This window comes from Dermochelys coriacea, chromosome 20, assembly GCF_009764565.3.
Source record: "Dermochelys coriacea isolate rDerCor1 chromosome 20, rDerCor1.pri.v4, whole genome shotgun sequence".
NCBI classification, from domain to species: domain Eukaryota; kingdom Metazoa; phylum Chordata; order Testudines; family Dermochelyidae; genus Dermochelys; species Dermochelys coriacea.
The window spans coordinates 13,156,068-13,172,147 of NC_050087.2; the positions used below are offsets into that span (position 1 = coordinate 13,156,068).

General features: G+C 55.9%; 1 protein-coding gene across 14 annotated transcripts in view; it reads left to right on the top strand.

The window, feature by feature from the left end:
- Positions 1–16,080, top strand: part of HDAC7 (histone deacetylase 7) — a 247,300-nt gene that overhangs the window by 217,137 nt on the left and 14,083 nt on the right. For 9 of the 14 annotated variants that reach the window (XM_038378921.2, XM_043506267.1, XM_043506268.1 and 6 more), the window contains 7 exons: positions 234–442; positions 5,986–6,195; positions 7,635–7,863; positions 10,409–10,542; positions 12,622–12,742; positions 13,981–14,030; positions 15,425–15,532. In XM_038378921.2, coding sequence (XP_038234849.1) covers positions 234–442; positions 5,986–6,195; positions 7,635–7,863; positions 10,409–10,542; positions 12,622–12,742; positions 13,981–14,030; positions 15,425–15,532 — 1,061 coding nt within the window. The remainder of the gene's footprint in view (positions 1–233; positions 443–5,985; positions 6,196–7,634; positions 7,864–10,408; positions 10,543–12,621; positions 12,743–13,980; positions 14,031–15,424; positions 15,533–16,080) is intronic. The other 5 variants (XM_043506270.1, XM_043506272.1, XM_043506274.1 and 2 more) reach the window with 1 other exon arrangement.

Below are 16,080 nucleotides of genomic sequence, written 5' to 3' on the forward strand. Positions count from 1 at the left end.
GGGGTGAGCCCCAGCAGACACGATGATTTCTGTCTGTGGGGCTGCATGGAGCCCCAAAGGGCAGTGGTGTGGCCTGAGCTGCAGCACGGGGCAGGCCAGGGGTCACAGGCCAGGTTAGAGGGTGATAATGCCAACCCTAAGCCCAGGCTACTTGAGGTGCTCTGGCTGCCATTCCTGAGTGCCTGGTGCTGCACCCAGCTCCAACCTTGCTTCACCAGTCTCTCTCCCCACAGTGCCAGGCCTGGGGACAGTCCCGTTCCACTTCGCCCACTCACTCATCCCCACCGACCGACTGTCGCTGGCAGGCCACCACAAACCGCTGGGGCGGACCCGCTCTGAGCCCCTGCCCCCCAACCCCAAGGCCATCCAGCAGCAGTTGGCGTACCAGCAGCACCATGCCCAATTCCTGGAGAGACTCAAGCAGCAGACACACTTGGGCAAGGTAAGAGGCTAACAGGCATGCAGGCTGGGGAACACCATTGCCAGGGCAGGAGGGTGCCATGCTGGGCAGCACCTGGGGACTGCTGGCACTTCAGGTGCATGGCGGAGTAAGGCCCATGTGGCACTCAGCACCCAAGCTGCCAGGCCAGGGCACTGGGTGGCAGCACTGCCCACAGACACAAGCAGCTGCTTTGCCCTCCCTCGGTCCCAGGAAAGCGAGTGAGTTCCCTGGCGTCTGCTGCTGCCAGTACAGCTGCCAGCTTAGCAGTGTTGGAGCCCCCCCACCTGCATAGAATCATAGAATATCAGGGTTGGAAGGGACCTCAGGAGGTCATCGAGTCCAACCCCCTGCTCAAAGCAGGACCAACCCCAACTAAATCATCCCTGCCAAGGCTTTGTCAAGCCTGACTTTAAAAACCTCAAAGGAAGGAGATTCCACCACCTCCCTAGGTAACCCATTCCAGTGCTTCACCACCCTCCTAGTGAAAAAGTTTTTCCTAATATCCAACTAAACCTCCTCCACTGCAACTTGAGACCATTACTCCTCATTCTGTCATCTGCCACCACTGAGAACAGTCTAGATCCATCCTCTTTGGAACCCCCTTTCAGGTAGTTGAAAGCAGCTATCAAATCCCCCCTCATTCTTCTCTTCCGCAGACTAAACAATCCCAGTTCCCTCAGCCGCTCCTCATAAGTCCGGTGTTCCAGTCCCCTAATCATTTGTGTTGCCCTCCACTGAACACTTTCCAATTTTTCCACATCCTTCTTGTAGTGTGGGGCCCAAAGCTGGACACAGTACTCCAGATGAGGCCTCACCGATGTCAAATAGAGGGAAACGTTCACATCCCTCAATCTGCATGCCACAATGCTTCCCCGTCACCCCCACACAGAGCTCCCCATGTCTGGTGTAGCCCCGTGCCACAGTGCTCCCTGTCACCCCCTGCAGAGAGCTCCCCCCATCACCATCCAGGGAAACCTTGGCCCACCCACGCAACACTCTCCCTCATTACCAACCCTGCACAGACCTTCCCCCCTTACCCCAGATGGCATGGAGGGAGGGGTATCTCACTCCACCCCACAGAGTGCCTCATATCACCCCCCACCCCATCACCGAGTTCCTCACATCAACCTCTGAACAGAGGTGATCCCACCTGGCGTTCCTGACCCCCGCACAGTTCCCCCTTCACCCCGTCACACAGAGCTCCTCCCATCTGGATTTTCCCATCCCCGCACAGCTCCTGCCTCACCCTGTCATACAGAGCTCCCCCACCCCTGGGGTTCCCCACCCCTACACAGCTCCCCCCATCTGGGGTTCCCCACCCTCACATAACTCCTCCTATCTGGGGTTCCCTACCCCCGTACAGCTCTCCCATCACCCCATCGCACAGAGCTCCCGCACACCTGGGGTTCCCCACCCCCACATAACTCCTCCTATCTGGGGTTCCCCACCCCCCGCACAGCTCTCCCATCGCACAGAGCTCCCCCCAACCTGAAGTTCCCCACCCCCACACAGCTCCCCTCAGCACACCCTCAGAGCTCCCCCCAACCTGGGCTCTGCCCCCCAGTCCCTCAGAGTTCTGTGGCCTCCCTTGGCCTATTCCCATCAGGCTCCGTTGCTCACTCACAGACTTAAGGCCAGAAGGGACCATCATGATCATCTAGTCTGACCTCCTACACATCGCAGGCCACAGAACCTCACCCACCCACTCCTGGAGTAGACCCCGAACCTCTGGCTGAGTCACTGACGTCCTCAAATTATGATTTAAAGCCTTCAAGTTACAGAGGATCCACCACTTACACTAGCTGAAACCTGCACGACATGTGCCCCATGCTGCAGTGGAAGGCAAAAACCCCCTCTGCCAGTCTGACCCAGGGAAAACCCCAAATATGACAATCAGTTCGACCCTCAGCATGTGGGCAAGACCCAACAGCCAAACACCTGGGAGAGAATTCTCTCTAGTAACTCAGAGCTCTCCCCATCTAGTGTCCCATCACTGGCCATTGGGGATATTTGCTGCTAGTAGTCGCAGATCAGGCACATGCCATTGTAGACAGTCTCATTATCCCATCCCCTCCAGAAACTTCTCATGTTCAGTCTTGAAGCCAACTGGGTTTTTTGCCCCCACAGCTCCCTTTGGGAGGCTGTTCCAGAACTTCCCTCCTCTGATGGTTGAAAACCTTCATCTCATTTCAAACCTAAACTTGTTGATGGCTAATTTATAGCCATTGGCACTTCAATAACTTCTCTCCCCGCCTGGTATTTATCCCTCTGATGTATTTATAAAGAGCAATCTCTCCACTCAGCCATCATTTGATTAGGCTGAACAAGCCAAGCCCTTTGAGTCTCCTCTCACAAGGTAGATTTTCCATTCCTCGAATCATCCTTGTAGCCCTTCCCTGCACCTGTTCCAGTTTGAATTAATCTTTCTTAAACATGGGAGACTAGAACTACACATAGTATTCCAGATGAGGTCTCACCAGTGTTCCCTCTAATTTTTCCCACCCATTTGTGGAATGAATTTTTTCATTTTTTCATTCATTCACAAAATTCATGTGGTGGGGGGTGGGGCCGAGGGGTTCAGAGTGTGGGAGGGGGCTTAGGGCTGGGGCAGAGGGTTGGGGTGCGGGCTCTGGGGTGGGGCCAGGGATGAGGGGTTTGGGGTGCAGGAGGGTGCTCCATGGCTACGGTGGGGAGAGAGGACTCCTCCCAGCTCTCTCTCCCCTCAGCAGCACCTGGGCTGGGGGGAAGAGGCGCCTCCGGAGCTGTGGGGCTGGGGCTGCAGGATAGGTCTTGGGCTGGGGGAGGGCCACTCCTGGGTCCGGGCTGCTCTGGGGTTGGGCCGCGCTGCCACGGCCACTCCTGGGCCACACCGGCCGCAGCTGGGACCGCTCCGGTCACACTGCCCCAGCAGGTCCAGGCCACAGGTTGCGTTGGGGCTGGGGGAGGGGCACCCCGACTGCAGCAGGTTGGAGGCTGGGGGAGGGGCGCGGCAGGTCCCTGAGCGGGTTCCCTGAGCACCTGTGCAGTGCTAAATAGGCTGCTGCACAACCAGGCAGCTTACAGGGAACTTAGGGTCTCACTAGTGCCTTGTATAATGGTACTAGCACTTTCCTATATCTACTGGAAATACCTCACCTGATGCATCCTAGGACTGCATTAGCCTTTTTCACGGCCTTATCAAATTGGTGGCTCATAGTCGTCCTGTGATCCACCAATATGCCCGGGTCTTTCTCCTCATCTGTCGCTTCCAACTGATACTTCCCCAGTTTATAGCAGAAATTCTTGTTGTTAGTCCCTAAATGCATGACTTTGCACTATTAAATTTTATCCCATTTTTATTACTCCAGTTTTCAAGGTCATCCAGATCTTTTTTCAGAGTAGCAGCCGTGTTAGTCTGTATCCGCAAAAAGAACAGGGGGACTTGTGGCACCTTAGAGACTAACAAATTTATTTGAGCACAAACTGTCGTGAGCTACAGCTCACTTCATGGGATGCATAGAATGGAACATATAGTAAGAAGAGATATATATATATATATACGTACATACAGAGAACATGAAAAGGTGGAGTAAGCTGCTAATTAATTAAGATGAGATATGATCAGTAGGAGAAAAAAGCTTTTGTAGTGATAATCAAGATGGCCCATTTAGACAGTTGACAAGAAGGTGTGAGGATACTTAACATGGGGAAATAGATTCAATATGTGTAATGACCCAGCCACTCCCAAGTTAATGGTATCTAGTTTGCATATTAATTCAAGCTCAGCAGTTTCTCGCTGGAGTCTGTTTTGAAGCTTTTCTGTTGCAAAATTGCCATCTTTAAATCTGTTACTGAGTGGCCAGTGTTCTCCTACCGGTTTTTGAATGTTATGATTCCTGATGTCAGATTTGTGTCAATTTATTCTTTTGCGTAGAGACTGTCCATTTTGGCCAATGTACATGGCAGAGGGGCATTGCTGGCACATGATGGCATATATCACATTGGTAGATGTACAGGTGAACAAGCCCCTGATGGCGTGGAAAATGTGATTATGTCCTATGATGGTGTCACTTGAATAAATATGTGGAGAGAGTTGGCATCAGGCTTTGTTGCAAGGATAGGTTCCTGGGTTAGTGGTTTTGTTGTGCGGTGTGTGGTTGCTGGAGAGGTGAAACTAACAGGCCTGTAATTTCCTGGATCACTTTTTTCTTTCTTAAAAATAGGAACTGTATTAGCAGTTCTCCAGTCATAGGGTACGACCCCTGAGTTTATAGATTCATTAAAAATCCTTGCTATTAGGCTTGCAATTTCATGTGCTAGTTCCTTTAATATTCTTTGATGGAGTTTATCTGGACACATCGATTTAGTTCCATTAAGTTGTTTAAATTGGACTTCCACCTTGGATGTGGTCATTTCTATTTCCATATTGTCCTTCCCATTAGCCACCCTGTCACTGCCCCTAAGTTTCTTTTAGAGTAGCAGCCGTGTTAGTCTGTATTCGCAAAAAGAAAAGGCGTACTTGTGGCACCTTAGAGACTAACGAATTTATTAGAGCATAAGCTTTCATGAGCTACAGCTCACTTCATCGGATGCATTTGGTGGAAAAACCTAAAACCTAAGTTTCTTGTTACCCTTATTAAAATTGGAGACAAAGTATTCGTTTAGGCCTTGGGCCATACCTAGATTATCTTTAATCTCCAGCCCATCCACAGTGCTTAGCAGCTCCACTTCTTCTTTCCTTGTTTTCTTTTTATTTATTTGGCTACAGAACCTTTTACTGTTGGTTTTAATTTCCTTTCCAAGGTCCAGCTCTGCTTGACTTTCGGTAGTTCTCACTTTCCCCCTACGCTTTCTGCCCTCCAAGAGGTTGCTTTCCTCGCTAATCCTTCTCACCTTCCGTTCCTTGTAGGCTTTCTGCTTTCTCTTAATCACCTGTTTCAGGTACTTGGACATCCAGCTTGGTCTGCTACACTTCCCCACAATCTTTTCCCCCTGTCCTCGGGATGCAGGCTTCAGAGAACTTTTGAACTTTGATTTAAAGTAATTCCAGGCCTCCTCCACATTCAGATCCTCGAGTTCCTCAATCCATCCCACTTCCCTAACTAATTCCCTTCATTTTTTAAAGTTTGCTCTTTTCAAATCAAGGCCCTTAGTTTCAGCCCTATTTTTGTTTATCTTTCCATTTAGTTTAAAGTGAATTAGCTCATGATCACTCAAACCATAGCTGTCTCCTGCAACCAGTTCTTCTATTCCCCTCACTACTCACCAATGCCAAATCTAAAATGGCATCACCTCGTGTAGGCTCAGCAACTGCTGGTTGAAGAAATCTGTCGGCTATCACATCCAGGAAAGTCTGGGCCATGCCGTTATTAGTAGCACTTGTCCTCCAACCTATCTCTGGGAAGTTAACGTCTCCCATCATCACACAATTCCCACTAGTATTTATTTCATTAAATAGATTAAAGAAGTCTCTGTCCATATCCAGATCAGATCCTGAGGGTCTATCCCAGGGGAGCCTCTGGTAGCTTTCTTCCCCAAAGTGATTTTGACCCATCCCCCTGCAGCTCATGACCAAGTCCAGTGAGAAGTCTCGTCTGCGGCAGATCCCCTCCTCGGAGGACATGGAGGCCAAGGAGGGGCTCCCGGAGGGAGGGAATGAGCGCGGTGACCAGCCTAGGGGCCGAGTGGAGCTCACACGGCCAGGGGTCAGCACAAAGGAGCCTGAGAGGAGCCCAAAGCTGATGCAGCCACAGGAGGAGCTCGTCTTGCAGCAGGTACCTAAGGGCTGGCAGGGATCAGGGCACCAGGGGTGCTGGGCACGGCACCAGCCTGGAGCAGCCCTCACTTCACTGGCCATGGGGAGTGTGGCTGCTCAGCTAACCCAGTGGCATCAATGTCCTCTCTAAACCCGTGCCTGGGGTGGAGAGGGGAGGGGCCTGCGTGGAGCCATCAGGACTCATCACCCCCACCTGCATTGCTGGCGGGCTGCCAACTCCTCTGTTCTGGAGGGCACAAAGCCCCGCTGGGCAAACACCCTCCCGTGAGAGGAGGGGAAGGTAGTGAAGGGGACATGACCTCACTGCCCCTCAGCCAGCAGCTCCAGCCTGCTCCGGTTGCTCCACATCCCCATCTAGGTGCAGGGGCTCTGCTGCGGATTCCTAGATGTTAAGGCCAGAAAGACACAGCAAGAGCTAAGGCTGCCCGACACCCCCATCACAAACTCTTGTGTCTCCAGAGAAGGCTCGGAACAGTGTGCAGGAAACAAGGCTTGGGCACACAGTGAGGAGAAAACCAAGTGCTGGCTGGCTGCTCCTTCTGTGAGCAGTGCCCACAGTGGGCACTGCAGGGCCAGGGGCTCTGGAAACCTGCTCTGCGATCGTGTCGTTAACGACTGTAGCAAAGGCCCCTGCACCAGGGCTGGATGAGGGTCGCACGGGCAGCCTGAATTCTGGCATTTCTGAGCTTTGCAGCCCTAACGTTTGTTTAGCAGAGTCTCCTTGTGTGTCATTTCTGTATGAAAGGGGCCTGTACTGGGGTGGCTTATTCCCCTTTCCATACAGGGTCACCTATGCCACAATAAAGAACTTTTACACCCCTGCCACCCCAGGGTTTTCAGCACTTTTAGTAGGCCAGGCGTGAGCTCCTCCACAGGCCACCAAGAGTTCAGGGGTCCCCTACTGTACTGCCAAAGCAACATGTGTGCAGGAGACCGGGCTCTCTGGGCCCCCTGCCACCGACGTGTTGTACTTCCTTTCCCCTAACCTCAGTGGGTGGGGTAATGCCATGCAGAGCCACAAGAGGGCATCAGACACTGTGACTTGGCCAAGGCCCGGGCAGCAGTGCCTTGGTCTGTTGTGGAAGCTCTGGACTAGGGTTTCCATGCCCTGGGCTGGGCTGGGAACAGCCCAGAGAGATCAGGCCCATTGCATAGTGAGCAGATCCTGATGTTCAGTGCAGAGATTCCCCTCCTCCACACCTGCTGTCAGGCCTGGCATTGAAGAGCTGCCGAGATGCTGTGGGGAGCTGCTGGCCCTGCTTGCTGCTGCACAGACTGGCCCTGGGGGGTGTTAGCACAGCCTCTGCGCTCAGCTCACGGATAGGCAGGGTCTTCCCCGGCCTAGAGAGCGGCATGTGCCACCTGGGCCCTCTGCAGAGTCCCCCAGACCATCCCTGGCCCAGGGCGCCACACTCATCTGTCACACCCTCTCCCCAGCAGGCCTACCTGTGGGAGCATCACCAGCGCCTGCAGCACTCGCTCCTCAAGCGGCAGCCACCAGCCGACTCCCTGACGGTCCCTGCCACACACGGAGGGCACCGACCTCTCTCCAGGGCCCAGTCATCTCCTGCCACTGCTACCATCGCCCTTCCTGCCCAGGACGCACCCACCAAGACACTTTCCCTGCCAGTGCAAGAGCCACCAATCAAACCGCACTTCACAACAGGTAATGTGGGCTGCAGGTATCTCACAGATCCACAGGATCAGTGCTACGGCCCTAGCTTTGGAACTGTTTCTAGGAGGAACCCCTTCAGTGCCAGACTCCCTAGGGGTCTTGCTCTTCCTCCAGCGCAAGCCATGTGTCTTCACTGCCTCCTTAGAATAGACGTTTGGGCCTGCAACACTCCTGCTTCACATTGTGAGCTCCATTCAGTGAGTCCAACTGAGACAGACCCCATTGGAGACTTGTGCACTCGTTAGGGCCTAATGCACCTCACACCATTAGCAGTGACACTCAGACAGCATTGTCAAAGTGGGAAGGTTTATTTATTACCTGGAACACAGCACAGGAAGTCCTTAGGGTAACATAGAAAAGTGAAGGGTAAAGCATGGTCCATTCTGATTAGCCCAGAGCCCAGCCAAGCTGTATTAAACCTGTTGGTTCAAGCTCTGTCTGTCCCACCATCTGACCTCTTTCGTCCGACTCCAAGTGAGAGCCCTGACTCCCTCCAGCAGCCAGCTCTTATCCCCTACTCCATACACTGCTAGTCCTTTGATCTCATGCTGGGGAAATGCTTCTCAGCTTCCTGCAGAGAGGTGGGGCAATCTGTGGTTGTTGGTTGTCAGGTGCCAATGTCCTGGTGGCAAGATTTGCCATTGTCTTCTTGGTTGCTCCATTGATATGGGGCCTGAGGCCCAGACAGCTAGAGGACATTCACATCTTTGTCTCTTCGCCTGCGCTGAGAGCAAACAGTTCTTTTCCACCCCACTGGGTAACAATGCAGCATATGGGGAAACTGAGGCACACAGGATTCAAAAATATCACATCTTCCCACTTCCTCACATGGCAATTAACCCCACAGCAGCAGATGATGTACAAGATGAACTGAGGCACAGAGAGGGAGGGGATTTGCCCAAGGTCACATGCAAGTCAAAGTCGGGACTAAAACCCAGGAGTCCTGACTCCCATTCCCCTGCTCTAAGCACCACACCACTGAGCCTCACTGCACCAGGCACACTCTGTCCCTAGGAAAGCCGGATAAACTCTGCATGTCTCTGCTCACACGGTGCCAGCCCTAAACTGCCCTGATGGCAGCAGAGCCTGGGGAGCCAGCCTGTGCCAGGCCAGTCTCCTGCTGCGTTTATCGCCCCCTCTCGAAAAGTTTACATAGGCTGGGGGTGGCAGGTGTAGCTTGTGTCCATGGGAAGACACTGTCCTTACTGCTCGGCCACCTCCCCCAGCCTGCCAGGGGTGGGTCTCTAGGCACTTTTCCCCCTCAATATGTTCCTGAGCCCCAGGGTGGGAGAGGAGGCAAGCAGACACTGGAGGAACTAGTGGGGCTCAAAGGAGCATGGGGCCACAACGCCTTTCAGAGCCCAAGCTCTTGCAAGGGAGCGTGAAGCGCCAGGACTGAGCCCTCAGGATCCCAAACTGCCCAGCCTGGGGGACCCTCCCCATTGTGTCATTCACCCCCTGGGTGTGTCCAGCCCATGCCCTCCAGCAAAGAGGCCCAGTGCCTCACCCGATGGCCAGCTGGGACGCTGCGGCGCCCATGCAGCTGGGCTGGAGTGCAAGGACCAGGGTCTCCTCCGCTCCCGGCCTGAGTCAGAAGTAGGATTCGGCTCAGGCCTCCTGGGATGGGGAGGTGTCCAGGGAGACTCTGGTCTGAGGGCCATGCCGTAACAGCTGAGACTGAGGTAGCTGTAGGGACTCAGCCTCACCCCCAGCCCAGCCTTTGAAAAGGGACTGGGCTCTGGGCCATCAGGGATCAGCTTCCAGACAAGGCTCAGAGCCAGCTTCCAGGGCTGGGGGGGTGAGTGCCCTTGTGGGGTTAGGGGGTGAGTGCCTCCATGTGGTTCAGGGAGTGAGTGCCCCAAGGGCTGGGGGATGGAGTGCCCCCTTGGGGTTGCGGGGGGGGTGAGTGCCCCCATGAGGTTGGGGGAAGGGTAGGAGTGATGGTGTACAGTGGCGTGTGCTGTATTCACTGATTTTCGGAGATATAAGGACACCAGTGCCCAGCCGCTTGGCTCATGTCAACACTGACCATGTCGCTGGTCCGTCCTGCCCAGATCTCCCGGGGCACTCACTGACTCAGTGAGATCTAGAGCCAGCCCCTGCCCCTTGCTGCGAATGGCTCTGGGCTGGGCTCCCCGCTTGGGCCGGTGTGTGGGAAGAGATGTCTCTGGGACCCAGCCACACAGGGCTGTTCTGGGATTGCCCCCTCCAGGTGACAGCAGACAGGGCAGTGTGAGGAGCCAGGGAGACAGCCTGCACCTAGGAGGCAGGCGTGTCATAGGGGAGCTCGACTCAGGGCCCCATGCAGCAACCCAGTCCTGGGGGCCAGCACGCTCAGTCATGGACTTCCATTCGGACATGGCTAAGAGGGAGCCTGTGCAGATGGTCAGGTGCCCAGGAGAGAGCAGCAGCCTGGGCTGCGAGTGCAGCAGCATCGCGAAGCTGAGCCCGGCACTGCACCGAACCCTGACACTGGGTGATGGAGATCGCAGCAGGCGGGTGTCCCCTAACACCTCCACCTGCTGTTGTGTTTCAGGGCTCGTGTATGACTCCGTGATGCTCAAACACCAGTGCTCCTGCGGGGACAACAGCAACCATCCCGAGCATGCTGGGAGAATTCAGAGTATCTGGTCCCGCCTGCAGGAGCGAGGTCTGCGCAGCCAATGTGAGGTAAGTGAGAGAGCGCGGGCTGAGCTTGTCTTGCCAAAGCTGAGGGAGGCCTCAGACAGGATGGGCAGCTTACATCAGGAAGGCCCAGGTGGCCTCTGTGCAGAGGCGGGGACTCTGGGTCTGCCCCTGAGGAGCCAAGACTCACAACAAACATGAGTCCTGCCAGCCTTTGAAAGAGGAAATTGCAGAGGGGATCACTCATTTCTGGTGAGAAAAGCACGAAACACTTGGATCAAGTTCTCCAAGCGTGGGCCAGTGCCCACTGATATCCAGGAGAGGCGCCTGGGTGCTTCCCAATCACGCACGCTGCCACAGAGCTCCTAGCTCTCCTTCTCTTCTCTGGCTCCTGGCCCTGTTCCATCCCTCTGGCCCTGCTGACCCCTCCTCCTTCCCCATGCTTTGCACAGCTGGGACCTAGCGGAGAGCATGGACATTACATATCATCCCAGGTATCTGTGTTAGCCTGTGCTGAAGTGGTTCCCCCATCTCAGACCCTGCAAACTCAGGCCTTGTCTGTGTACACCCTTGTCTATATTAGAAAGCTTGGGGCAGGTCTGGTCTGCACTACATGGTTAGGTCAACGTAAGCTGCCTGGCATCGACCTAGCTGTGGATGAGTTTTCACTTAAATTTGGCTCCCATCAACGAGTGCCCCTCTTCCCCAGTTTAGTAACACCGCCTCCCCGAACGGTGCAGCCACAGTCAATGTCATTAGGTCCATGAAAGGTTGGTGCAGACATAAGAAATGCAGTGTCGACAGTTACTGGCTCCAGGAGCTATCCCACAATGCTCCACGCTGACAGTGCTATGGATACAAGTGCTTCTGGGGAGAACGCACACTGCCAACCTAAGGAGCCAAGCCATTTAATAGCTGCGGTGGTTGTATGCCAACGTAAACTAGGTTGATATAATTCTGTAGTGTAGATGTGGCCTTAGTCTCACTAGATTGGGGTTTGCCTACACAGGAGAGTATTACCAGGTGTCCCAGGGAGTATCCATTCCTACCTCCCAGCATGGCTAAACCGCGTGTGCTATCCCAGTGCCAGCCCCAGCTGGATTCCAGTTTACATGGGGCTGCTTTCATTTTGGTTTGAAAACGCACCTAAAGTCACATAAGCTAAACTGCCAAAGGCCTCTCTCGGAGGGAGAGCACCTCTGCTGGGAAAATGACAAAGCTGGACTTTCTCATCTGCCTTGGACTGTTCTGGGGATGAGCCTTTGGTCTAATTACACTGGGGCAAATGGCTGGGGTTGACACACTTAGCCCAAGTAAGGGCCTGCTCTGCACGTGTCCTGATGGAGCCGTGGAGGGGAGGGGTTACTGCAGAAATTCTATGGGTACAGCCCCAGTGCAGACATGGTTATACGGGGATAAAGGTGCCCTCTCCCCCATCTGGGCTCGGGCTCACAGGACCTGCCAATGCACCATAGAATATCAGGGTTGGAAGGGACCTCAGGAGATCATCTAGTCCAATCCCCTGCTCAAAGCAGGACCAATCCCCAATTTTTGCCCCAGATCCCTATATGGCCCCCTTAAGGATTGAACTCATAACCCTGGGTTTAGCAGACCAATGCTCAAACCACTGAGCTATCCCTCCCCAACAGCTCCCTCGGTCTCCTCACTTAACTATAGTTAAGCACTACAGCCTTTGCATGTAAACAAGGCCTCAATCACATGGAAGCCAATTCAGCTCAAAGTGACACGGCCAGGTCCTCACCCAGTTAACTAACATCAGTTTTGAACTGGTGCAACTGCTGTGCAGACACGGCCTTGCAATTGGTTTGAAAGAAAGCTGAGACCCTAAAGACCAAGCAAGTCCTTGAGAGAGGGGCTGGCACACTGAGCCCCGAGGGTCTCCCAGCCCCCCAACAGCTCCACCACCAGGCCTCCCTTCTTGGTGCTTAGATGCTGGTCCCAGCCTGCAGCTCTCATTCAGGCCCGTTGTTTCTCCGGCTGAGGGCAGGGACTGGGATTTCTGCCGGCGGTGGCACGTGGGCACACAGGGGAGTAATGCCCATCCCTGCCTCCTGTTCTTCCCTCCCGATGCTGCTAACTTGCCCTGCTCCCACTTGTTGCCAGTGTCTGCGGGGGCGCAAGGCAACCCTGGAGGAGCTGCAGTCAGTGCACACTGAGCGCCACGTCTTCCTCTATGGCACCAACCCCCTCAATCGCCTCAAACTGGACAACGGGAAACTGGCAGGTAGGAGACAGGGCCACCCCTCCCCGCATAGAAGCCAGCAAGCTGCCTCCTGGGGGCACTAGGGGCCCCACTGGCCCATTGCACGTAGCCATCTGGGGGCTGTCCCTGGGTCACACACTCCGGGCATTGGGCAACTTTCGCCCCATCCTTTCCATTTCTGCGCACTGGAGTCCAGCCCTCCCCCACGAGCACCGATCCATAGGAGCCCCTAATTCGCTCTGCTCACTGTTTAGGGGCTAAGGGCCATTACACAGAGGGAGCGGCTGGGAGTTGGGCGCATTGGAAAACCTGGACCCAAGTGCACCTGCACTAGCTGAGCAGGTTGGCTTCCTAGGCTGCAGGGAGAATGTGGGCCCCAGAGCACAACAGAGCTGGTTCTCTGCTGCCTTGCACCTTGGCATTGCGCTGGGTAAATGCCACCCCAGGTGCAGAATTGGAGGTAGAATGTGGGGTGGACATGGCCAGGCTAAGCTCAGAGCCCTGGGTGAAGACTCCATCACTCCAGGAAGGTGGGGTTCTGGCTCTAGTTCATCACCGTGCCCCCACGGTTGGGCTGCTCAACCCAAGCCAAGAGGATGTGGGATTGCAGCTGGGCCAGGACAATGCTCCTAAACTCAACTACTCTCGCCTGGCGGTGCAGATGGAACAGGCTCCTGAGGTCCCTGGCAGGAACCCTTCAAAGGAGAGGGCTGGGGAGTAGGCTGATTGGGGTGCCCTGACTCCTGGGGAGGGGTACGAGCAATACCAGGGGGTGCTGCCCCCATGACGCTGCCAGACACATGCAGCTGTGACAGCTGGCCCCAATCCTGCCACCAACCTCCTCTACCCCAGCTCTCCACACCGTCCCACTCCTGTACTCTGCACCGCACTCAGCACCCTGCATCTTCACTTTCCAGCACACACCCCTGCACCTGCCCAGGTGCCTGCTGCTGCGGGCTCAGTCCAGCCCTGGCCATGCACCTCCGCCAGATGCTGAAAGGCAAAGCCAAACTCTCGCCAAGCAGCCAGGCCACTTGCCTCCTGCCCCCCATGTCCCTCTCCTCCCAGGTGTCTCCTGTCCCCCTCAAACTCCAGGAATCTCCTACCCTCTTGCCCCCCAACCCCCAGATGCCTCCTGCCACTCACCCCCAGGTACCTCTTGCCCCCCAACCCCTAGCTGCTCCTGCTGCCTGCCTGTCCACCTACAGTGGCCCCCATGCCCTCCCACCCTGATCCCTGACTGCCTCTCTCTTTTGCAGGGATCCTGTCGCAGAGGATGTTCGTCATGCTGCCCTGTGGGGGGGTGGGGGTAAGTGTCAGGCTCTGCCTTGGGAGGCTTGGGGGGAAGACTTGCGGTGAGTGGCTCAAGGTGCTAGGCCCCTTGCCCAGGCTGGGCAGAGCAGGAGCCCCCCTTCCCAAGGCGGAGACAGGCCTCGGCTCAGTAACACTGGGGCTTAGTAACACAGCTCCCCTGCCCTCGCCCTGTGCAGGGGAGCAGGGTCTAGCCAAGTACGCTGGCCCCAGGACTATGTAGCATCTGAGGAAGCCATGGATTCTCTGGGCATGGAATAGCTCAAGGGACCAAGGTCAGCTCCAGGCGGTGGGATCCCAGGGTCAGAGCGACCCTCGGTCAGCTGTTCAGTGCCCCATGACATGGCTGGGAGGGCTCAACCAAACCCTGGCAGCCTGGGGCCCCAATTGCCAAAAGCATTTGGCTCACAGAGGCCTGGAGTGGGGGTGGGGACAAAGCGGGGATGGTCCCAGCCCAGGCAGGTCAGGGGAGCAGGGTGGACCCTGAGTGGGGCAAGGTCAGAGGGGCAGAGCAGTATCACTGGGGGAGAGCAAACCAGCCGTCCACCCTGCCCGATGCTCCAGACACCCCTGCTGCCTCTCTCCTTTCGCAGCTTGCTGCCCTGGTATCTGTCCATTCACTGCACTCTCCTCTCCTCTCCTCTCCTCTCTCTGTCTCTCTGTCTTTCAGGAAGTGTCTCACTCTCTCCTCGCCTTCCCACTCCCTGCTCTGGCTCTCCTCCTCCCTGCCCTTGCTGCTGGGCCACTGGCTCCCTCCGTCCCATCTGCTCTCTCTCTCCTTCTCAGCCTCCCCTCCTCCCCTCTTGCCCATCCCGTCCCCCAGAGCAGGAGAGCCAAGGCTCCTCGGCTGGACACTGCCCCCTGTCTGTGAGCAGAGGGGGCATTTGAGCCGCACACATGGACTTGATCAGAAGAGACTCTGAGGTTTCCGCTCTGGCTCGGCCCATGACGTGATCCTGATCAAACCAAGATGTTTGTTTAAACAGTAAAATAAAATGAAGAAGGTAAAATGCATTTTCTCCATCCCAGCCCCAGGCGCAGGGGAGCCGCGCTGTGCAGAGCCCGCAGTGGACTCCCCCCCGCCTCTGGCCCTGCTCAGCTAAGGACTGGGGCATGCAGGGAGCTGGCGGCCCGGATAGCTGGCCCAGCCTGGGGACTCGAAGTGCAGAGGCCTGCCCGACTGGCTTGGGAAGTGGAGTTTGGGGGTTTGGTCACTTTCGGCCGCCCTCCGAGGACTGAGATTCAGCCGTTGCCACGAAGCAGCCAGCCAGTGCGTGCTGCCAGAGCCAGCCCACATTTCATGCTTTGGTCCCTCTGTAGAGACTCCCCCTTGCCCAGCTCCGGCAGGGGCGGCCTGCCCCACTCACTGCTTCCCTGTCCACTTGTTTCCAGGTGGATAGCGACACTATCTGGAACGAGCTGCACTCCTCCAACGCCGCCCGCTGGGCCGCTGGTAGTGTCACTGACCTGGCCTTCAAGGTGGCCACACGGGAGCTCAAGGTAGGAGGAGGCCAGGAATGAGTACTGGCATCATGTCAATGTCTGGGGTGGGGATCCCTGGCCATTCCTCTGGCTGATGGGGACTCATGGGGGTGCTTACACCCTCCTGTGTGGGTCTTGTTGATGGCTCCAGGCCCTGGCATGTGCCCATCAGAGTCTGGGACCCTGTACAGCAGGCCCCCCCAGGACACTTCCCTCTGTAACCTGGAGGTACCTGGACTTCATGTGGGTAGGGCAATGGGGAGCGCTGGCAGGACTGGTTAGAGGGCTCGTTCAGGCAGCCAGCTCAGAAGCAGAGGCAGCAGGGCCTGGTGCCCCCTGGAAATGACCTTTGCCCTGTGGCTTAATCTAAGAGAGATGCTAATTCAGCATGGGAATGAATGGTAGCCTGCCCTGCCCAGCACCAGTGCCAAGGGCCCAGCTGGGAGGGGGCCACTGACAGCGGTTCTGATGCAAGAGTGCAGGGGCAGGTTTCACACCCCTGAGTGCCATGACCGGAGCCAGCTGGGGGTCTAATGGCGGCGTGCTCCATGCAGGAGCCCCAGGCC